Here is a 25345-nt window from a genome sequence, read left to right on the forward strand (position 1 = left end):
GGATTCAGGCTAGATCAGACACAGTATTTAGTTGTTTCTTTACCATTCTTTAATCTGAATGTATCCAGAACTTTTCTTTATTATTCATAATATTGACATTTTGAAAAATACAATTAATTCCTATTTACTCCACTTTAAGAAAAAAAAAAGAGCTACTTATTTTGGGTTCATCCGATGCTTCTTTGTAACTGATTTACAGTTAGAATATTGCATAGGTGATGTGTCTTTCTTAAGGTTTCATATCTGGAGGTACACACGTTCACCTGTCCCTCACTGTGATACCAACATTGATCATATCATCAACATGCTGCTCAATTTCTTCACTGCACAATTTTAGTTTTGTTTCCCTTGCATTTAATAAATTGTTGAGAGACACTTTTTATAACCATGCAAATACCTGTTCCTGATAAAAATTCTCCCTAACTGTATCTTCCAAGGATGACTCTTACTGGTACCTCATTCAATCTTTATCGAAATTTTTGCAAAATGTTTTTCCAACACCAGCACTCTCTTCACATTTACTTTTGATTAGTAAACAAGAGCACTTCTCTTTCCCACTTAGTTTTTTATTATTATTGTGGAATCATGAATTCTCACCAGTGGTTTATAATTCATTACTGTATGTAATTCTTTTGTTTCTCTATCCCAGACTTGGTCAGTGGGAGCCCCTTTAACCTGGTTCCTGTGTTTATATGACATGCTTTCATCGTTTTTTTCAGCACTTCTCACTTTCTGTTATAACAAGATATTCCAGGCACACATCCTGGGTCTTCCCTGCCCCACATTTAGAATCTACTGATGTTCCCTTTTTTTGGGATATGGTATTACAGGTCAAGATCTGGTTGTTATATTGCAACTGGCTTTTTGCTTATTATTTTTTTGATCAAACAGTTAAAAATATATGCATGTATGAACACACATGCATACACACATATTTTAGAAATCATGAATTCATAATATATCTCCTAATCTGTTTCCATAGATTCATTTTTTTCTCTCATTCTGTATCTGCATGTATCCTTTTCTTCAAAACATCTATATCTATCTATATATAAATCATTCACCTAATCCTATATCTAAAATAATCTCATAATTGCTTTAGCCAAACCACCGCAATAAAAAAAAACCTAAAAAAGAGATCCTGATTTGAATTCTTCGTTGCCACTACCTGACCCTAAACTGCTCAAGACTAAAGATACGTGGTCAAATACTGAGTTCATAAGTTACACAAATGAATTCTTTAATTCCCCCCTTTGTGTTACATTTTATTTTGCACCTAAATAAAGTTAAATAATTCTATTAATTTGAAAGTAGGCAGAAATTTAATTAGTAACAAAACTGAAACTAACTTCTCCAGTGCAGCCATAATATGGAGTTCCTAGCATAAATACCACACTTCTAGGAGGAAACAAATCATCCAGTGTTTTGATATTGGAGAAACGAGAGTCGAAAGCTCGGATGTCCTGCAGAAAATGAAATATCAAAGTAAATCATCACAGTCAAAATTTCTATCGTTGCACATTGTTTTTCTTATGGGATTATGTTTATGCTGTCTGCAAATTTCAAATGCAAAGATTTCCTACATAACAATATTAGAATCTGTAACTTATTCACTGGATATACACCAGGCACTCTTCTAGGTGATTCACACATTTATTTAGTTCATTTAATTCTCTAGGAAACCCTCTGTGGCAGAGACTATTATTAGCCTCAATGAAGGAAGGATGGCACAGAAGGGAGATGAATCTTGTTGGATCTATGATAAAGTTTAATTTATAAATTAGGCAAGTAAGAGATTAAGAAAAATAATAAAAGAATATTTATAACAATATACTGTAATAAAAGTTATGTAAATGTGGTCTCTATCAAAATATCTTGTATGTCTTCACCTTTCTTTTTGTGATGATATGAGACAATAAAATGCTTACAGGATGAAATGAAGTGTGGTCAATGACTAAGCACTCCTCACACACTGTGGCCATAACTTTTGCAGTTTGAAATGCAACAGCTAAGCTAGCACAGATTTCTTTTTCTGACTTCACAATTTTATAGACAAAAGATTCATTTTTATTAAAATCTTAGCAACTTCACCATATTTTTTTTCCCCTTATGTTCAGAACTTTAACTTTTTCACTTCAAAGAAAGCTCTTTATGGCTTCTCTTTGGCATATAGTAATTGTCTTCATCACTACTAATTCACTTTGGGGTCATTTTTTTTTGGGGGGGGGGGGCGGTACTGGGGATTGAACCCAGGGCCTTGTGCTTGTGAGGCAAGCACTCTACCAACTGAGTTATATCCCCAGCCCTGGGGTCATAAGTAATAAGTAGAATAAAAGTTATCACACTATGATACAATAATAGGTGATCTAATAACTGAGATGTTTACTAGTGACTAATAGCATCCTCAGTGTAAGATTTCACCATACTACTCAGAATGGTGCCCAATTCAAAATTTATGCATTGTTTAATTCTGGCATTTCCATTTAATAATTTTTAGACTTTGGCTGACTAAAGGTAACTAAAACTGTAGAAAGCAAAACCTTGGATAAGCAGGGACTACTGCACTGAATATTTTTTTCTCTCTTACCATGTCTAAGATTAGAAATGGAAAAGCAAATGCATTTTATGCTCATTGGTTTATTTAAGGTGGATATTTTTGAAGAAAATGCACTTAAATTGCAAGGGTAAAAATTAATGCTGTAATTTTCTTTTGGAGATTAAGTCCTTAAAAAAGTACCCCAAAGAAGTTGGCATGGTGGTGCATGTCTTTAATCCCAGCAACTCAGGAGACTGAGACATTTGAGGTCACCCTCAGTAACTTAACAAGACCCTGTCTCAAAATTAAAAAACAAAAGGGCTGGGGATGTAGCTCAATGGTGGAGTGCCCCTGGATTCAATCTCCAGTACTGAAAACAAATAAACTAAAAAACCCAAAAGACATTTTTCCTGAGTGTACAGTGAATGTCCGAGCACGTAATACTTTTCTACAGATTGATATGTTTTGCAAATTATATTAAAAAACAACCTCTACTATGCATTGCTAAATTAATCTATAAATAAACATTAATGTCAGTCTTTTTTATACAATGTGCAATAGTATAAATTAAGATGGAACTAAAATTTGATGAAGACCTACCTTGACAATAGTTTGATAAACAAAAGGAAGAACTTGTTTTGACCACTGTTTCTCCAGGCGAACTTCACCATTTAGATTTATTTGATATTTACGGCCTGTAAGTAATTGAGCATACACAAGTGCAGATGTTTCATTTATTATTATTCCTTTTCTTCTCAGGTAACTAAAAGAAAGAATAAGAAAGAAATATATCTATGTGTGAGTATGTATATAGTCCAGGATGAAAATCATCATTCAAACTACCAACTCAATCAAATGTGTAAATAAATTTCAAATAAATCTGCTAACAGTTCTGCACACCTAAGTTAATGCAGTATTTATTTTAGTTTATGGATACTACTTCCACTGTCCATGTGGTTAAATGAGAAATCAAAGAGCCATAAGACACTCGGGTGTTTTACATCCCCTAGGATGGCTATACTATTATACTTACAACACAGGAAAACAAGTACTGGTGAGAATATTGCAAAACTGGAATACGTATACATTGCAGATAGTAACGTAAGATGGTGCAGCTGCTATGGAAAACAGTTTGACAGCTCCTCAAACAGGTAAACACAGAATTGCCTAAGAACCCAGGAATTCTTCTCACTCTAGTCAGAATGGCAATTATCAAGAATACAAGTAACAATAAATGTTGGCGAGAATGTGAGGTAAAAAGCACACTCACACACTGCTGGTGGGACTGCAAATTGGTGCAACCATTATGGAAGAAGTATGGAAACTTCTCAGAAAACTTGGAATGGAAACACCATTTGATTCAGTTATCCCCCTCCTTGGCATATACCTATACTACAGTGACACAGTCACATCAATGTTTATAGCAGCTCAACTCATAATAGCTAAGCTATGGAACCAATCTAGTGTCCTTCAACAGACAAAGGGATAAAGAAAATGTGGTACACACACACAATGGAATATTACTCAGTCTTAAAGAAGAATGAAATTATGGCACGTTCCATAAATGGATGGAACTGGAGAATATCATGCTAAGTGAAATAAGCCAATGCCAAAAAACCAAAGGCCAAATGTCCTCTCTGATGTGATATGCAGATGTTGACTCACAATAGGCAGGGGGTGGGGGAAGGGAGCGGGAAAAAGAATGGGAAAGACAATAGAATGAATTGGACATAATATTCCTATGTTCATATATGTATACATGACCACTATAACTCCACATTATACACGATCACAATGGGAAATTACACTTCATGTAGGTATGATATGTAAAAATATATTCTACTGTCATGTATAACTAAAAAGAGGGGAAAAAACCCCCAGCAATTCCATGTCTAAGTGTATACTCCCCCAAACTAAAAATAGGTATTCAAACAAATACTGGTAAACGAATATTCACAGTAGTACTATTATTCATAATAGCCAAAAGACGGAAAAGCCTAAATGTTTGCCAATAGACAAACGGATAAACAAAGGTGCTAACCCTACACAATAGAATAGTATTCAGCCACAACCAGAAACAAATACCAATAGATGGGACAATGTATACAAACTTCAAAAAACATGCCAAGTCAAAGAAATTAGACATAAAAGGTCACAAATTCTATGATTAATTTATACAAAACACCCAGAGTAGGTTAATTCATAGAGAAAACAGATTAGTTTATGTCCATCCATTAGGTGGGTCTTTTCAATATAAAGCAGGGGTATGCAAATGACAGCAATGGGCCAAATCCAGAATGTCTTCTGCTTTTAAAACAAACCTTTACTGGAACATAGTCATCATTTACACACTGTGTATGGCTGCTTTTGTGCTACAATGACAGAGTTATTAGATGTGATAGATAATGTCAAGTCTATAAAGCCTGAAATATTTACTACCTGGTCTTTACTATATAAAATTATTATGTATTACATAGCATGTAATATCATTACATATATATTTTAATAATAATTCTCTAAGGTAAGAATTGTTCTGAAGTAAGTCACATCATCTTAGCCAGAAATACAAGTTAGTCACAAATTTCTGAAGTGAAAATTTCCTAAAAATTCATTTTTTTCTCTCATTTCATATCTACATGTACCTAAATCAATTATTATACTGCAGTTTGACTAAAAATCACATCATAATATCTATCCCCATCCACCCACTATAAGTTTCATGAGTGTAGGTACTACATGTTTTTATTCATTAGAGTATCTACATTGCCTACGACTATACCCAGCAGTACTGACACTCAAATATCAGTATGCTGAATACATGAAAAAAATAACTTCACTCTTTATTTGAAACATTTGAATGAGTTTTTTTTCCCATTAAAACACTCTTGACCAAAACAATATTCATTCAAACAATTACTGAGTACCTAGATACTAGTCAAAAAATTAGAATAAAGTGGTGAAAAAGCAGACACGGTTCCTACCTTTACAGAGCACACTCATTTAAGGCATCTAAGGGAAAGTTACTAATCACGTAGTTTATTATGGTTTCATCATGTGAAAATAAGAAAATTCAGAATGATATGTTATGGCAGGGTTATGTAATTTACATTTAAGAGGTAAGAATATATTCTACCTTTATCTCTTGAGTCCTGTTTTTATGTGCTTTAATGTTGAATGGTCTGTATACATTTTTCCTGTTTACTCATTTTTGAATAAGGGTATTAAGCATATTATTAGCTCCAGAATTATTTAGAAGTATCCTAGAATTCTCCCCAAATTTATTAATGGATTTTCTTACAGATTAAACAGGACAGCTGATATATATCCATTAATAACGCTATTTCTTGTGTTGCTGTGGGTCTCTATTATTCTGTTTTGGTTTGGAGAGTTCAGTATTTGGATAAAGAGGTATTGTTAGGGTGGGATCATGGGACACAAAGCACTGTAGTCTGGATGGCCAGGTTCTCAGTTTGGTTAGAAATTATAGAATGCATTTCTAAACGGTATGAGGATGTAGTAAAGGGAGACAGGAGGAACAGGGAGAGAATGAGGATGAGGAACAAAGAGGGTCTTCCTTCAATGGCCGTATGGTTGGTGGAAATAGCACTCAAATTTAATCAATATATTATTTCTAGCATTAAGTGATGATATTATTTCATTTTCCCTCTGTATTTCATTAAGTATTTTAGGGACAAACTGGTGAAGGCAATAACTGCTGTGAATCACATATTTTAAACTACGACTCATTATTTTCTTTAGAACACAGGATGATGACAGTCAGTGTTCAGAATAACTACTATGGTTAATTGGGAAATAAGTTAGTTAGAGAATGAATATATTTAAAATTCTAGTTCTAGGATGTCAAATTCTTTTTTTTTTTTTTGGTACTGGGGATTGAACCCAGGGGCACTCAACCACTGAGCCCTATCCCTAGCCCTTTTTTGTATTTTATTTAGAGACAGGGTCTCACTGAGTTGTTTAAATTGCTGAGGCTGACTTTGAACTTTCTGTCTCAGCCTCCTGAGCCACTGGGATTACAGGTGTGAGCCATCACACCCAGCTAGGATGTTAACTTATTTTTATGACACTTACTGTTCTGAAATTCCTTGTACTTCTTTTGTCCAGTTAGATTGTTCTTTGTCTCCAAGATGGATCACTTTAGATGGAGGCACAGTCCTCCCCAAATAAAGCTTCTGTGTTCCTGGAGGTTCTTCTATGTAAAACCTTAAAAATTAAAATAAAAAGTATTTAATTCTAAATTTATGTTTTAATATAGAATTCCAGCAGTATGAATTTTCAAAGGGAAAAAGTTTCTATATAATATAATAGCAAAAAAAAAAAAAAAATCAATCAAAAAAGTCTCCTTTTTAGGCTGGGTGTGGTGGCATGTGCTTGTAATTCCAACAGCTTAGGAAGCTGAGACAGGAGGATCCAAAGTTCAAAGCCAACCTCAGCAACTTACTGATGCTCTAAGCAACTTCATGAGTTGTCCCAAATAAAAAATAAAAAGGGTTGGGGATGTGGCTCAGTGATTAATTGCCTTTCTATTCACTTCCCAGTACCAAAAACAAAAACGACCAACAAATGAATAAAAACCCCCTCCTTTTTTGAAACTGTAGCATAAATTACAGAATAAGGACTTCTAAAAAATTCAAAGCTGGGTGCAGGGGCATGTGCCTGTAGTCTGTCAGGAAGCTGAAAGAGAAGGAGCCCCCAAGTTTGAAACCAACCTATGCAACATAGCAAGATCTCATCTCATTAAAAAAAACAAAAGGCATTTATAGTCACTCCAAGAAAAATTAAACACATAAGTGTAACAAAACATGTATATGACTTGTATGATGAAAAACTAAAACACTGATGAAAAAATCAAAGATTTAAATAAATAAAGAGATATACTGTGTTCACGGATTAGAAGACTCAATATTGTAAAGATGTTAAAGCTCTCCAAACTGCTTTATAGGTTTAATAATTTCTAAAAAATCCAAGATTTTTTTATAGATATGTAACAATTTATTCTAAAATTTACACAGGAAGGCAAAGAAACTAGAATAATTGAAACAATTTTGAAAAAGAAAAATAAGGATGAAGAAATCACTCTACTTGATGTTAAGACTTTCTGTACAGTTATTATAATCAAGATAGTGTGGTATGGGCATAAAAATAGACTATATCAATGGAATAGAGAACCCAGAAAAGAATCAAACAAATATACTTGACTTTTTTTTTTTTTTTTTCCCCAGTACTAGAGATTGAACGCAAGGGCACTTAACCACTGAGTCACATTCCCTAGTCCTTTTAGGGTCCCACTAAATTGCTGAGGGCTTTGCCAAGTTGCTGATGCTGGATCTGAACTTGTGATCCTCCTGCCTCAGTCTCCTGAGTCACTGGGACAAACTGACACTTGTGAAGTACTGGAGACTGAACGCAGGTCCTAACACATGTTAGACAAGTAATATGCATATCCCCACCCTTTTTCACTTTTTAAATTCTGAGACAAAATCTTATTAGGTTGTCCAGGCTGGCCTTGACCTTACAATTCTCCTGCCTCAGCCACCTGAGCAGCTGAAGGTATGTATTAGGTGTGGGGCACAATTCTAGGCTCCAAGTGACTTTTTTTTTTTTTTCCTTTTTTTTCCCAAGTGACTTTTGACAAAGATGCAAAAGCAATCCAGTGGAGGAAGAATGGATTTTTCACCAAATGCCTGCAGAAACTGAATATTCATATGCAAATACACAAAACTAGATCTAAATCTCATAACTTATACAAAAATTAATTCAAAATAGATCTTTGATTTAATGTAAAGTAAGGTAAAACTACAAAACTCTTTGAAGAAAATATAAAAGTCTCTGTGACCTAGAGCTGGGTGAAGAGTTCTGAGACATTTCACCAAAAGCATAAAAAAAAAAAAAAACCTAATAACTTGGACTAAAACTGAAAAGTTAGAAGAACTGAATTTTTAAGATTCAAAAAGAATCCTCAAGATTTCATATAGAAAAGCAGATACTGGGACTGGGGAGATAGCTCAGTTGGTAGAGTGCTTGCCTTGTAAGCACGAGGCCCTGGGTTCAATACCCAGCACCAAAAAAAAAAAAAAAAAAAAAAGAAAGAAAGAAAGAAAAGCAGATACTAACAGAGGTTAAAAAAATAAGACTGGCATCGACTTTTCATCAACAACAGTATACAGTGGGACACAACAGAGAATATGTATGCTTAGAAAGGAAAAAGAACTGAGTCCCTTAAATTCTAAACACCTGCATGAATAAAACCAAAAAGAAAGGCTGGACACGTAATAACCCAGAAAAAATAATGCCAACCTGTTTTTTTCTGAAAAAACTTGACTCAGAAAGTTCTAGTCACATGAAAAACAACAAAAGAACAAGAAACCAGGATGAGAAGGCTTACTGGAAATAATTAATGATCAAAAATGACAAAGAAAAACTTGTGTAAGTATTCTTTCATGAAATGACTGTGAAGTGGCAAAACGATAGGGAGGGAAGTGATGGGGAGTGATACTGGCCAGATTATATTGTGTGCATGTACAAATATGTAACAACTAATTCCACCATTAAAGATAATTTAAAAATGTGCAGGGAAAAAAGCCATGCAAGAAAGACAAGCGTGAACGTGAGGAGCTGAGCCTGAGGACACATGCCTGTAATCCCTACTACTTCAGAGGCTGAGGCTAAGGCAGGAGAATCACAAGTTTGAGGTCAGTCTTGGAAAATAAGAGACCCTATTTCAAAATAAAAAGGGATGGAGATGTAACCTAGTACTAGAGTGCCCTGGGTTCAATCCCCACTACTACAAAAGTTAAATAAAAAGAAGGCATGTGTTTTAAAAATTAATGTCTTATTTAAATGAAACCTGTGAAGAAGAATATAGTCAAAAGGTTATATATTATTAATTCTTATCAGAAAGAGAAATACATTTGCTAAATACTATAATGATGGGAAAGAATTAGCATATAGAATGTATAAGGTTTTAAGAAGAAAAGAAGGCAAAAGCAAAAAAATAACATGCATCTAAACTATTTCAAGGGGTATACAATAAAATGTCAAAGTGGTACGATTAGATTTTCACTATAGTGTAACATCCTTACAATAATTTTATCATTAAAAAAAGAATCAATAAGATCAAAGCAAATATGTCAGAGAAATTATAAATCAAATCTTACTTAGTTTCACCATCTGATACAGCAACAACTCTAGCTTCTTCAAGGTGAGGCCAATTAACAAAGACAGACTTTCCAAGCACTGATGAAGCTATATTTTCTATACTCTTAAAGTAAAAGCAGAAATGTTAATTCATGCTTTAGGTCCAAGAGAAAACTTTATACAGGCAAAATTTTTCATTTAAGTTTTAGAATTTTTTTATAAAATGAATAAGCAGTATTATAAAATTCCATCCATTAGTAAAATTCTGTGATTCTATCCATTACATTCATAATTGTCTTGCTTATCTTTCTAATGGTAACTGAGAAAAGTGAAAAGAACAGCAGCAATGTCTAGAAAAGGGCTATCAATAGTCAAATATTTAAAACAGAATCTAAGAAACAGGATCTTATTTCAGTTTGTGACAGGTATAATGGGGAAAAAAAACCATTAGACTAAAAGTCAGGAGATGGTTCCAAATTTGGGTTCTTCCTCTTTTTTAGCTCTAAAAATCTTCAGTAGAGGCTGGGGTTGTGGCTCAGCAGTAGAGTGCTCGGCTAGCATGTGTGAAGCACTGGGTTCAATCCTCAGCACCATATAAAAATAAATAAAATAAAGATATTATGTCTATCTACAAAAAATATTTTAAAGAAACAGGCAAATCATTTAATTCCACTGAGACTGTTTTCTTTTATGAGAAGAAAGGAATAATGTCCCCCTTGCAATATTAACGATAAAAGAGTATATAAAAAAGCTTTTGTAAACTATGAAATACAGAACAAATATATTCTGTATAAAATAAAGAAACTATATTGGCCTGGGGCTGTAGCTCAGTGGCAGAGTGCTTGCCTAACATGTGTGAGGCACTGGGTTCGATTCTCAGCACCATGTAAAAATAAATGGATAAAATAGAAGCACTGTGTCTATAACTAAACATATTTTTAAAAAAAGAAACTATTATTTAATTTGTACAAGTAGGTTAGAAAACAACTTTGAGGTAGAAAATTAAGTTTAAATATAAATTTTCATTCCTTTTGGCTTATTATCCTTAATCATTTTTTAAAAAATATTTCTTTAACAATACAGATGATTATTTTGAGACTTATTCTAGTAACTTAATTTTGATTCTTGGATATTTCTTAAAGTGAACACAGAAAATAAGAGAATACCTATTCTAATGAAAAAAAAAAGTTTCAACATTAGAATTAGGCATCCCTCAATTATCCTATTCCCTTTTATATATCTATTTCTGATTTTATTCTTCCATCCTTTCAGTTTTTGAATAAAGTGTCTTCTTTTTGTAGATTAATTCTTTAAGATCTAGAAGAAACTTTTTTTACTTCATATGGGATCCTGTTATCATAAACATCCTTTTCTGCTACAGTGGTTTGTTATTTCCTTCTCCATTTGCTCTACCTCCCTTCTTTTGTATGGATTTTGCTTGATGAGATGCCTCTTCTCTACATACAGTTGTTTCTAGCCCTCTTGCCAATGACAAACTTTTTGTTCAAGGCTTTGTATCTGTTATTGATATTTCCTATTTACCTAGCATTAGTCTAGTCTTTAGGAATTGAACTTCTGCCTCCACCAATCTACTGGAATGAAATTCTCCAAGGCCAACATCAATACTCAAATTCAAAGACCTTGTTTTAGTTTTTACACTTAATTTTCTAACTTAGGAAACATACAGCCCCTGTTCCATGCTTTTGTGATACTACCTAACTTGGGAATCATTTTTTGTGCCCACAATGCTACTTTTTTCTTTTTCTCTCCACTGTGGCAAGGGGTATTGAACCCAGGGTTTTATGTATGCTAGGACAACACTCTACCAATGAGCTACATTCCCCAGACCTTTTAAATTTTATTTTGAGACAAGGTCTTGGTATGTTGTCCAGGCTGGCCTCAAACTTGAGATTTCGCCTGTAACAGCCTCCCAAGTAGCCAGGCTCACTATGCTACTTTTACTGGCTCTTTTGCACCCTATTTAACTGTGGGTATTTCTTTATGTTGAGACTATGAATGCCTGACGTACCTTTTCTTTGAGGAAATGAGTCTCAAGGCCTAAGGTATCGATTCTCTGTTGACAGTTTGTAGAATCCTCTCTTTGCTCTAGCTCCATGCATTTAACTGCAAATAAACAGCCCTTCTTACTAAGTTTTTTTTTTTTTTTTCCCCCAGTGCTGGGGATTGAACCCAGGGCTTTGTTCTTGCAAAGCAAGATCTCTACAGACTGAGCTATCTCCCCAGCCCACTTCACTGAGTTTTTTCATCTGAAGTACAATATCTCCCAAAAAGGACTTAAGTATTTTCTGAATTTTCCTAAGGATGATTCATAATTAGCATCACTGTAAATGGATGGAAAATTAGTAAATTTATTGCATACAATGAACACCTTAGGGCATTAGGGCTTTTATCACTTGTGAAACATTAAGAAAGACTAGCAAAGGAGCTCCAGTTAAATGATGTAGTACCACCACAAAATTCTATCAATATTCATCAATCACTCTAAACCAGCAATTCCTCTATTTTAACTTTTCTATTCAGTGAACTACAATTATTCCCCAGTTGATTAGCCTAGGTAGCTCAGTAATATCTACTGTTTTCTTTCTCTTTTTGCCCTTTGTATTTGAACAAATAATAAAACTTGTCAATTTTATTTCATCTTGCTCATCTAATCTGTTGCCACTTCCACAGTGTAGGCTCTTATCACTGAAATGTAATGCTACAGCCTCTGAATTTGCAGGCTTCCCCATTTTCTTCCATTGCTCTTTGATGCAATTTAGTCTATGATAATACCACCAAATTAATCTTTAGTAAAATATTGATTTCAATATAGTAGTCATGGAAAAACAAAACAAAAAGTCTAAACTTCTTAGTCTGGTATTCAAGATCCTCTATAATAATCTGGCCTCAATCTGTTTTATTAACTTTATTATCCACTATTTCCCATTAAGTCCTCTGTTTCAGTCAGGTTTATTCCTGCTCAATTTTATCACATTTTTCTAAAAGCATTAAGAAATATTTCAGACATTCAAAAAGGTTAAAAAGAATAACAATTTATCACACTTGTTTTTGACTAAAAGTTTCCAGTTCATACTTCTTTCAACCAGCATGTCTTTCCCATCCTTTTCTCCTCTCTGCCCTATATGTCTTTTGCACCTAGCTCAAGACTAGTTTCATCTACAAGTTTGTACTTAACATCTTGCGCTTGCATAGTTTATCTCCTTTCCAAATTCCTGGAGCATATTTTTGCTCATTGTGTTACAATTATACAGGATCTTACACTGTAATTTGTGTAAATGTTTCTCTTCTTCATCCTTATTTAGAATGTGAACTTCTGGAGCTATTATAGCACATTATACCTCACTGGTAAACACCTTGGTGACTACAAACATTTTTATGCAAAATAAGTGGCTAATAAATGATGAATGAAGTACGTACAAGTTCATCTGATTCTGTATTCACAAGGATTTCCAACATCATGTTTTCTCCACGACTGCTTTGCTGGAATACTTGAACACCACTTTTTTTCAAAAAAAACTTTAAAAGAATTCAAAGAATTTAATTTTAATTCTTTCTCCATAAGCAGATCACATTTAATAAAGTAAAAATGTTCGGAATTAAATAGCCACTGACTTTATGTTTGATGTGCTTCAGAGTAGGGAATCCACAGAAATATAACGCCTTCTGGTCAACCCTGGTTATTTTGTTCTTATTTATGTCCACACGCCAAGCATCTAATGATATTATTTTGTACCTAGAAAATAAATCAAGGTATTTAATTAAGAATTCAAATATTACAAGCAATTATAGTTTTTCAACTTCCCCTTAATTATTTCACAAGAATCATTCTGACTTTCAGAGAACAGAATGAAAATTAGTTCTTTTTTTTTTTATTTTTAATATTTTGTTTTAGTTGTAGGTGGACACAATACCTTGATTTTATTTTTATGTGATGCTGAGGATCGAACCCAGGGCCTCAGGCATGCTAGGCGAGTGCTCTACCACTGAATCACAATCCCAGTCCCACAATTAGTTCCTTAAGACAAAGAGAATACTGAGCAGGATATCCTAGCTTCTCTGTTGTTACTGGTCTACATACAACCATGCCTGTAAGTAGAGAATTTCCCCCAGAAACTTAAAACCATATGTATAATTGATTTATAAAATAAAGTATAAAGTATAACACAAATCTCTATACCTTTCATGTCTCAAAATCCAAAAATTAATATGTTACAATATCCACCTCAATGTTCTACTTGCTTTAACAAGAGGAAATACTACAAATGATAGATGTGTACTTTATTTGCAACTCAACTACCTTCAGGGTAGATTAGGTGCAGGGAAGATAAGAGAAAAAACCCCACACAAGTGGCATATACCTGTAATTCCAGAAACTCTGGAGGCTGAGAAAAAAGAATTGTTACATTTGAGGCCAGCCTAAATAACTGAGTGAGACCCTGTCTCAAAATAAAAAATAAAAACAATAAAATGTAGTTCCATAGGAAACTTCCCTGGGTTCAATCCCCAGTACCAAAAAAGAAAAGAAAAGAGAAAAAACAAAATAGGAATTTTAATTAAGAAGAGAAAAAAAAAAATGGTTTTAGATAACAGAGTGGCTCTTTTACTTTTCTTTCTAGTTGGGTGATTGGTGGTACAAGAGGCCAGTTTATAGCATATGAAATAATGCTGGCAGCAGAGACACTGACGATGAAAACAAAAATTCAAAACAAAAACCCTCTACAGTGAGACAACTGGCAGAGACATACATTAGAAAGAAAAAATACAAATATTAACAGAAGAAAAGAGTAGAATCTGACCAAGGTGGAGAAATATAAGAAAAAGTGTAAGAGATGCTGTGATCCTTGGCAAGTTGGATAAAACTCATTTAATTGTAATGTTTTGTTTTGTTTTTTTGAGACAGGGTCTTGCTGTGTTGCTGAGAGTGTGTCAAACTCTTGGGCTCAAGTGATTCTTCCTCCTCAGCTTTCTGAGTTGCTGGCAACACAGGTACATGTCACCACCTCCAGCTCATTAATTATGAACTGCCTCTGTCACAAACCATTTGTTAATTCTCCAAATATTCAAAACTTTTTTGGTGTCAGAGGGCTCTTCTGTTGTTGAAAAATTACCACTTAATCTTACCTTGTACAACATCGTTCTATGGCAGGGAACTTTTCTGGCCATGGAGAAGGGTAGGTAAACTCTGTGTCTCTATCATACCAGCACATTAGACACTCACTATGTTGGTTTCTTTTCCTCTCTTCCTTTTTGAGGGAGTGGTTACATGTCTCCATGGCTTCCAACAATCGCTTCTGAATATAAAGAACAAAAGAAGGATTAAAAGTTTAATAATTTCATAATCTTAAAGTATAGAATAAATCCTTTTTTCCATGTAGAATCATTATTTATGTTTGAAAAACAAAATCTTTTAAAAAAATATATATATTTTTAGTTGTCAACGGACCTTTATTTTACTTACTTAAATGTGGTGCTGAGAATCAAACTTAGTGCCTCACACATGCTAGGCAAGTGCTCGACTACTGAGCTACATCCCAGCCCAAATAAAATCTTAACTAACTACCGAAACTCCTCCAATTTATTACATAAAAATTTTAAACATGAACTTATCATAATATCATAAATCATACAGTATTACTCTCTTCACACATTCTACAGTGGCATAGCAATTGTCCCATCTTTCTAAATCAACTTAAAAGTGTAACATAATTCCAATCAAAATAACGACAGTTTAAAATATATATATATATATACTTTTTAGTCAGGTGTGGTGGTGCACAACTGTAATTCCAGTGATTTAGTAGACTAAGGCTGGAGAATCGCAGGAATTCTCTAAAATTGCCAGCCTTAGCAATTTAGGGAGATCTTGTCTCAAAATAAAATTGAAAAAGGGCTTCTCATACTACACAAAGGTGCCATGAACATATATTGGAGAAAAGATAGCCTCTTCAACAAATGGTGCTGGAAAATTGGACATTCATATGTAGCAGAATGAAACTAAATCCCTATCTCTCACACTACACAAAACTCAACTCTAAGTGAATCAAGGACCTAGGCATTAGACCAGAGACCCTGTGCTTACTAAAAGAAAAAGTAGGCCCAAATCTCCATCATGTTGGCTTAGGAACTGATTTCCTCAACAAGACTCTGAAAGTATAAGAAGTAAAATCAAGAATCCAATAAATGAGATTATATCAAACTAAAAAACTTCTTCACAGCAAAGGAAGCAGTAAAGAACATGAAGAGAAAGCCTACAGAATGGGAGAAAATCTTTGCCACCTGCACCTCAGAGAGAGCATTAGTCTCCAGGATATATAAAGAACTCAAAAAACTTAACACCAAAATAATAATAATAATAATAATAATAATAATAATAATAATAATAATAATGACAACAACAACCACCCAATCAATAAATGGGCAAAGGAACTGAACAGGCACTTCAAAGAAGAAATATAATCAGTCAACAAATACATGAAAAATGTTCAACATTGCTAGCAATTAGAGAAATGTAAATTAAAACTACACTGAGATTTCATCTCACTCCAGTCAGCATGGCAGTTATCAAGAATATAAGTAACAATAAATGTTAGCAAGGATGTGGAGAAAAAAGGTACACTCATACATTGCTGGTGGGACTGCAAATTGGTGCAACCACTATGGAAAGCAGTATGAAGTTTCCTCAGAAAACTTGGAATGGAAGCCCCCATTTAATCCATTTATCCCACTCCTTGGCATATACCCAAAGGACTTAAAATCAGCATACTATAGTGATGTAGCCACATTCATGTTAATAGCAGATCAATTCACAATAGCTAAAACTATGGAACCAACCTAGGTACCCTTCAACAGATGAATAAAGAAAATGTGGTACATATACACAAAGGAATATTACTCAGTCATAAAGAAGAGAGACACTATGGGATTTGCCAATTAATGGATGGAACTGGAAACTATCATGCTAAGTGAAATTAGCCAATTCCAAAAGAACCAAAGCCTGAATGTTCTCTTATATGATATACACTCGCAGTAGGTGGAGAGGGGGGAGGAAGGAGGTTGGAAATGGGGAGAAGGAAGGGAGAATGGGAAAGATATTAAAAAAAAAAAAAAAAAAAAAAGGGCTAGTAGTGCACTCCTGAGTTAAATTCCCATAATGGAAAAAAAGAATTGCTTTTTTAAAGAGAACAAAACGATGTCAGTGTTCACGTGGAAGAATGTGTAAATACTACAAAAGAATTTGGAATTAGTCTTACCAGATCCTATTACCATTATACAGCCATTATAATAAAAACATTTTTGTATTGTCATGCGAAGAAACCCATAGACCAGAGAAAAGAGTTAAAAATGGACCCAAATATACTTCAAACATAGTAATTCAGATATTTAAGTAATGATATTGTCATTGTTACCTATTCAGTTATAAAAAAAGATGCATACACATATAAATATTAAGAGAAAATCTAGACTATTGATGATTTAGAGCAATAAACTCTTATTGAAGCAAAATAGAAAAAGTCTAACAGCTTTAAGGGAAAAGATATTTTTAAGTAAAAGAAAGTGTATGTGACAGAAGATACTACATAACAAATCAGTAGACAAATGTGATAATGAAAACACTACTCCTGAAAGAATGGACATTTTTTTTTAAGCTGTCTGTTTTATCTCAACTCCCTAAGGTCTCCCTCCCAGTAATGGGAACAAAGCCCTTAAAGCTGTTCCAGGAATCAGCCCCAAACAGAGAGTAAAAGAGTAAATTGAGCCAGATAGCCAGATAGTGCTCAAACAGTAGGATTAGCAGAAACTATTGACCAGAATCTACGCCCTGTTGTAAAACCAATGTTTTACAACATTACAATGAAACATGTTGTATGTTATCAGCAAACCCAGACCGCCTTTGAAATTTCCCGGCAGCTTTGTTCCCCCTTTTTCCCCTTTTTCCCCCTTTCATGTGCGACCCCTCCCGATGTGTGGTCTCTGCCTTTATAAACCTACAAGATTTTCTGCTAGGGACTCGACTCCTCGACTCCTGCGTGAGTCACGAGTTGGGTCCCAGCGCGCTGGAATAAACACCTCTTGCGGTTTGCATCAAGTGACGCCTCCTGCGATTGATTGGGGTTGCCGTCGATCCATGGGACAGAGTTGGGGTTTCCTTTTGGGGGGCCTTACACTCCTAACATTCAAAGTAACTTAAAAAAATCAAAAGAAAAGAGAAATTAAGGCAATTTACGAAAAAGAAAATGCGAAGGGTGAACATACATAAAAATACACTCAGGAAAAACAAAAAAAACAGACATATAGACCAAAGGAAGAAACTAGAGAGCCCAAAAATAAATCTAGTATTTGTCAACTGATCTTTGACAAGGATGCCAAGAACATAAAACAGGAAGAAGATAGTCTCTTTAATAAATGGTGGTGGAAAAATTAGATAGCCACATGAAGAAAAATGAAACTAGATCCTTATCTTACATCATCATCAAAAAATCAACTAAAATGGATGAATGACTTAAATATTTAAGTTGTAAAACAACTAGAAGAAAACAGGGAAAATTCTTCTTGACACGGTATGGGAAACAATTTTTTGGATATGACTGAAAAAGAACAGGCAACAAAAGCAAAAACAAGTGGGATTGCAGCAAACTAAAAATGTCTGCATAGCAAAGGAAATATTAAAGCCCAGAGACAACCTGTGGAATGAGAGAAAATATTTGCAAACTACACATCTCTTAAAGGGCTAACATCCAAAAATATGTTAGGAATTCAACTCATTAACAACAAAACAAAAAGAGATAAAAATCAGCAAAGGATCTGAATAGACACACAGAACTCAGGTGTAGCTCAGTGGGAAGAGTGCTTGCTTACTAGACATGAGGCCCTGCCTCTGCCCTGCCAAAAAAGACATACAACAGAGGTATATGAAAGAATGTTCAACATTACTGATAACCAGAGAAATGAAAAGTAAAACCACAATGAGATAACGTCTTATTGCTATTAGGATTTATATCATGAAAAAGTGAAAGACAAAAACTATTGGTGAGGATATGAAAGAAAAAAAATGTGTTAGTATAGTTATTAGGTAAATAGTATGTAGATTACTAAAAAGATTAAAAACATTAGTTTGATCCAGCAATCTGATGACTGTGAGTAAATATCCAAAGAAAATGATATAACCTATGGTGAAGAGAGAACTGCACTCCCAAGTTCACTGCAGCACTATTCATAATAGCAGAGCTATGGACTTACCCTAAGGGTCGGTCAACAGTGAATGGATAAAGAATATACATACGGTATATATACACAATGGAATACTTACCCAATTTTTAAAAGGAAGGAAATTCTGTCATTTGTGACAACATGAATGAACCTGGGGGACTTTACGCTAAGTGAAATAAGACAGGCACAGAACGATGACATTTTGCATGATATTACATAGGTGTGGAATCTAAGAAGTTGAACTCTTTAGAAGCCGAGTAGAATGGCTGTTGCCAGGGGCTGGTAGGGGCAGGGAATAGGGTGAAGACAGAGGAAGGCTGGTCAAAGTGTACAAAGTTTTAGTTATGCAGGATGAGTAAATTTTGGAATATGGTGACTAGAGTTAATAAAACTGTACTGTACACTTCAAAAAATAATTTCAGATTCACAAGAAGTTGTGAATTATTATAGTACAGAGTATTCCCATGTACTCCAGTTTTCCCTAGTGATAATCTCTTACATATAACCTAGTATATTATCAAAACCAGGACTCTGACGTTAATATGATACTACTAAAGTAATAGTTTTTACAGGTCTTCTTTTTTCACTTAAGTAAACATTTTTCATTCAAGTTGTTTATATCAATAGTTTTTTCCTTTTTTATTGCTAAGTTATTCCATTATGAGGATGCACTATTTGTTTATTTACCTAAAGAAGGGCATTTGAATTTTTCCCAGTTTGTACTTATTTCAAATAAAATTGTACTGAACATTTATGTGCAGGTTTTTGTGTGGACAGTTTTCATTTCCCTAGGATAAATACTTGAGTGTATTGCTGGATTGCATAGTCAATGTATGCTTAACTTTACTAATTTTCCCACATTATACACAAATCAGCTAGAACACTGTGAGAAAAAGGGGCAGATATGAAAGGAAGCCTGACAAATGCTCAAATGAGAAGGTTGTGTGTGTATATGCGCAGACAAGAAGCTCACACCTACAGGTAGACCCTACTAGCCTCAGAGTTTGAGTAATAATTCTCCATGAAGTAAAAATGGGTCTCAATATCTCTCAGTTCTGAAAAGTCTATCATGTATTCTAATTTGGCAATTTCCATCATTTCACTTAAAAGAACATACCTTTTCAGTATAGTGTTTTATAAATATTAATGAAGTTGAGTAAGTTTATAGTTATTATTGAAATCTATTTTTACTGAAATCCTTATCCTTATTTTCTCTCTTGTGCTATAATTGTGCTATCAAATCTTCAGAGAAAAGTATCAAAATTTCTACCTATAATGGTGAATTTGTCTTTCTTCCTCAATTCTGAGTTTTTGTTTCATGTGTTTGAAACTGTTATTAGGTGCATGTATATTTAGAATTTTTCTGTCTTTGTGTGTGTGTGTGTGTGTGAATCTGGGGATCAAACCTAGGGCCTCACACATTATTAGGCAAGCACTTTATAACTAAGCTATATGCCCAGCTACATGCCTTGATGAACTAACTTGACTCTTTAACATAGGAAATGTCCCTGTTTATCTCTGATAATATTCCTCACTGTGAAGTTATTACTTTGTCTAATATTAGTAAAGCCATTCCATTCCTATTATTAATACACATAGAAGTTTTTTAAAAAAATATTTTAGTTGTTGATGAGCCTATATTTTACTTATTCATATGCAGTGCTGAGAATTGAACCTAGTGCCTCACACATGCTCAGCAAGTGCTCTACCACTGAGCCACAACCCCAGCCCCTACGTAGTTTTGAAGCACACAATTGAAGGGTGGCTAAATCTCACTGACAAAATATAAGTGGTGATAAAAACCAACTGCTCATTAACTTAAGTGAAATAATCTCTGATTAAGAATGTATATAATTACATGCACTGACCTCATCAATAAAAGGTATTAATACCACAGCTTCCCATTCCTGTTGCTTTCCATTTAGATCAGTTTTAAAATCAGGTGGATAATATTCTATAATTGGAGAGTCTTCACTGGTCATCAAATGCTATGAAAATAAAATAACAGAATAGAAATATAAGAATATTAATATAGCTTTTAATTAATGTATTTATATTTCCTCACAAGTTACGCTTTAAAACTTCTAAGCCAACTAAATTTTTATATTTTAGATGTTGTAATGCACTTGCTATATTTTCATTTTCAACTGTAAGAATTTCACTACTATTCTTCACTTTCCTGTTTCATTCACTTAGTTATGTAGCAAACCCATATTTACTCTGAACTTTATCATTTTAAAAACTTTTCATTTAGGGGATAAGACGTACCCCTTAAATTGTTTTCTTCTCAGACTTTATTTCAGTTCATTTCATAAACTTCTATGTAGTCCACCATTAAAAAAAAATTCTTTGTGTCCTAATTGATTCTATTAAGTGATATAACAACTGTCATCCAGAATTAAAGAAATAAACAACTAAAATCCAAGAACTACTGAATTACTAACATCAAAGAGTCCAATAATACACATTTTTCATTATTAAAGATTTTATAATGGAGGAAGATAAAGCATACAGATGTCTTACAAAAAGAAAGCATAAAGAATGAATACAGAAATTGATAAAAAAATTTTGTTAAAGAAATAAAACAACATATTCCTGGAACAATACTCAATATATTAAAGAATATGGCACTGGCAATGTGCCAATAGAACAATCATGGCTATAATACACTTGCATGGTCATACTGGCCCACAGTGGCTGAATACCAATGTTTAATATGGCCAAAGGAAGGGAAGAAGCATCAGAGAAACTTAGGAGGGGAGGCCAGAGGACATGATAAAGGCTGGGTTAAATGTCAGAATCTGACACTGCAAGAGGTGTGTGTACCTTTCCTGGAACCAGACCATGGAATTAGAAGAATATACTGATACTCTAGAAGAACTAAAGAAGTTTACTTTCATAATCTGTTTAGTTATTTTGTTGGCTCTGTCTTCCTCTTGTTATATAAAATGTTACCTTTCAGTTTGATAAATGAAATCCTTAAAAATCTAAATATATATGGAGGTAATACTGCTAATTGCTTACTAAAAACATTCATATTCTAATAGGTAGTATATAATAGAGAACAGGAATGAATCTGAAAATGTGTAGACCAATGAGGTAGCTTCAATGTAGAGACAAATTAAAGATGTATCTAAAGGTGCTAAAAATGAATAAGCTAGGCTCTGAATGGCTTATGAAGTCTTTTCATTTTTAAAACAATACCAGTTTTTAAATCCAGAAATAACTTATCAAGGAACTAGTTAAAGAAATACTGTATTTAAAACTGAAAATAAATGTATTTATCTACTGAGTAAATTTGTGTATTATTGTTTCTAAATTTGGACAAGGACCTCTTAAATATGAAAAAGTACATAAAAACATTCAATTCTAAAACCTACCTGATAGCATGCAGGAAGTAAATTTTTGCTAGCTGCTGGAAGTACAGCAAGAAGCTGCTCAAATGGTTTAAATGGTTTTCCTAGTTCAAAATGGATTTGGAGTGTACTGATGTTGCGGATATCTGACAGGAAAGGTGCATAATGATAAGGATAATACCTACAAAACGAAATGAGTTTTAAACAACTGGAAACTATGAAACAAGTGAAAAAAAATATATCTTCAATAGTTTAACACTACATAGCAATAATTTAAAGAAAAATTAAGTATTACCCACATTCTACCATCTGAGTATAAGATATTAGCACTGCTAAAAAACAGATTCTATAATGGCAACAAATATTACATTTCCTTAATTTTAAAGTGTAGCTTTACATTTCTAAAATGAAATATATCAGGTGATTGAAAGATGCATGTAATGCAATGCCTTTTTTTTTCCTGTTTTTGAGATGGGGTCTCACTGTGGCCCAGGTTTGTCTCAAGTGATCCTCCTGCCTCAGCCTCCATAGTGCTGGCACTACAGGCGCATGTCACTGATCCTGGCTTTGTAATACTTCTTTTAATTCACAAAATGCTCATCATGAATTTTCCAATCCATAGGTTGGACAATAAAGAGCTAGTCAGAGGATCTTTAGTCTTGTCACTTGGCCCTGGAACCTTCAAGTAAGGGTCTGGGAGCAGCTGAATGTTCTGATAAAATCTTAAATTAGCTCACAAGGACAGAGGGAAAAACAGTGAGTCTGAGCTTATGTGGCCGTTAATAGTCAACTCTAAGAACTTTTTTCTTTGAATTCGAGTACGTATTTATAATAAAGATTAAACCATGTACCTACATGTTTATCTACATGTTTAGTGTGTAGATTACATTAAACCATGTAAACTACACACTAATTTTGTTTTTATTTTATATCATTTCATCTTTAACTTCATATTTTATACCATTTCATCTTTACATATTTTTTTACGAAGTTTTCAATATACACACTTAAAATTTTTTTGATATTCTCTAGCTGTTTGGCTCAGGATACGTATGTGTGTGTACGTATATGTGTGTGTTTATAGTCTCTAATTGTGGACTATGTTTCAAAATGATGGGAAAGGAGGAATAATGTGAAATATATAGACTCTGGAATCAGATACACTTGGACTTGGTTCTGGGGTGTAAAAACTTGGGAAGATTAAACATTCTGAGGATTAATTTCATCTATAACAGGGAGAAAACAATCTCTACTTCAGTAGTGAAGATTAAACGAGAACATGCTTCTCAAGTGCCTGGTCTTAATGTCTGGTAACAAAAGGAATAACTTATGTTAACTCTCTTACCAAAAAAACAAAAACAAAAACAAAACAGAGCTATATTATCACCTAAGTCTTTACTATTCACTACATCATTTTTGACTTGTTATTTTTCTATTTTGGTGGATGATTTTGAATGAGATTTGCTGAAATAGGGAAGAGAAATGGCAAATTATTATTGTTTCCAGTAAAAGCAAATAATTTCTTTCTCTTTTTCCACCCTAGCACACAACTAGTCCTGTGTTCAAAAATTATTACTACTTGGGGAAAAAAAAAAAAAACCTTTAAACACACAAAAATTTGGAGAATGTAATGAACACTCCCACATAAATTTAACCCAGATCTGACAGTTATCAAAACTCAAGTCATACTCTTTTCTTTCTCTCTCTCTCTTTTTTTTGGTGATGTCTGGGACTCAAGACCAGGATTTTTTTTATGCTAGACAAGTGCTCTACAACTGAGTTATATCCTCAGCTCTGATTTGTCTAAATAGAGAATTTTACATCCTCAGATTAACAAAGACCTTGTATTATAGGTCATCTGCTAGGGCTAGAAGCATCTTTTTAAGTATTTTCATTTAAAAATGAGATTCCTTCTTATTTAAACTTAGCTATAGGATGTTTTTAAAAAAATTACCTTAGGGAGAATAAAAGAAAAAGAAATGCCTAAATGAGATTCTTATAGAAAGAAACAAAAAAAAATATGCTCTTACCAGCTCCAGGACTGAACACCATGGTAGTAATAGTGCAAAATCCACTGTATTGCCTGAACATAGCATGCAGCTTGATCAGCCAGAAAATCACTGAAAAGAGAAAGAAATATTTTCATTATATTATTTTTTTTGAAGACAGGCTGGTGTCTCTAGAGCATATCTGTTCATACATTTTACCTCATGTGGCTTATTAAATCAAGGAATTAACTACAAAGTATATGCTACCTAAAAATCAGAATAAGAAAACTCCAAGATATTAAAAAATTCCATCGTTCACACGAAAGGTTTGCCTCATAGTTTAACTACACCAACTACCAAAAGAGTTAAACCTGCTGTGCATATTTGACCAGTAAATACATGACACTTTTGGTTTAAAGTTTGAAGACTTAGTTAATGAAACATTTTATAAAGCACTACTGTTTCTCTCTTAAATAGTGGGGATTGGATGGGCAAATCAGAAAGTTCTTGAAAAACTTGGTCATAGCAGCTAGAATACACTTTCAAAAGTGCTACAGCTGCTGAGCAAGATTCTCTTCTAATCCCTTTTCTCAAAAACCAAATGTTATCATTTAAGGTTTGGGTAAAATCAATCTTTGAATTACCAAGACAGGCACTAGTCTAAAGCCCAAAGTAGTCACTTAAGTAATTCCATGTCTCCTTATTTCTGGGAGATATGCTTTTAAACATCAAATATATTATTCTTATTATAAAACAAGTATTTCCTTACTAATCAAAACAAGCATTTTTATTCCATTATAGCAATCACTATTCATTTTTGTATGTTTCTTTTCAGTCTTTTTATTTTGAGATGGTCTCTCTCCATGTTGTCCAGACTGGTCTTTTAACTCTGGGGCTCAAGTCAACTCCCACCTCAGCCTCCTAAGTATGTAGAACTAAAGGCGTGTACCACCACACCAGCATTAGCCTTTTATCTACACCTACTTTGTTTTGATTTTTCTTTTGTTTAATTGTCAATGAACCTTTATGTTATTTATTTATATGTGATGCTGAGAATTGAATCCAGTGCCCCACACATG

The 25345-nt window shown here is 33.7% G+C and overlaps 1 protein-coding gene across 1 annotated transcript in view; it reads right to left on the bottom strand.

Moving 5' to 3' along the window:
* The window catches only part of XRN1 (5'-3' exoribonuclease 1), a 118181-nt gene that overhangs the window by 61373 nt on the left and 31463 nt on the right, over positions 1–25345 (bottom strand). Inside the window, 10 exon segments of the mRNA XM_079101069.1 lie at positions 1350–1463; positions 3137–3299; positions 6629–6760; positions 9715–9818; positions 13133–13231; positions 13328–13448; positions 14837–15006; positions 20791–20910; positions 22303–22459; positions 24309–24398. Of these exon segments, the coding sequence (XP_078957195.1) occupies positions 1350–1463; positions 3137–3299; positions 6629–6760; positions 9715–9818; positions 13133–13231; positions 13328–13448; positions 14837–15006; positions 20791–20910; positions 22303–22459; positions 24309–24398 (1270 nt within the window).

The sequence above is a fragment of the Sciurus vulgaris genome (assembly GCF_902686455.1).
Source record: "Sciurus vulgaris genome assembly, chromosome: 10".
Classification (NCBI taxonomy): domain Eukaryota; kingdom Metazoa; phylum Chordata; class Mammalia; order Rodentia; family Sciuridae; genus Sciurus; species Sciurus vulgaris.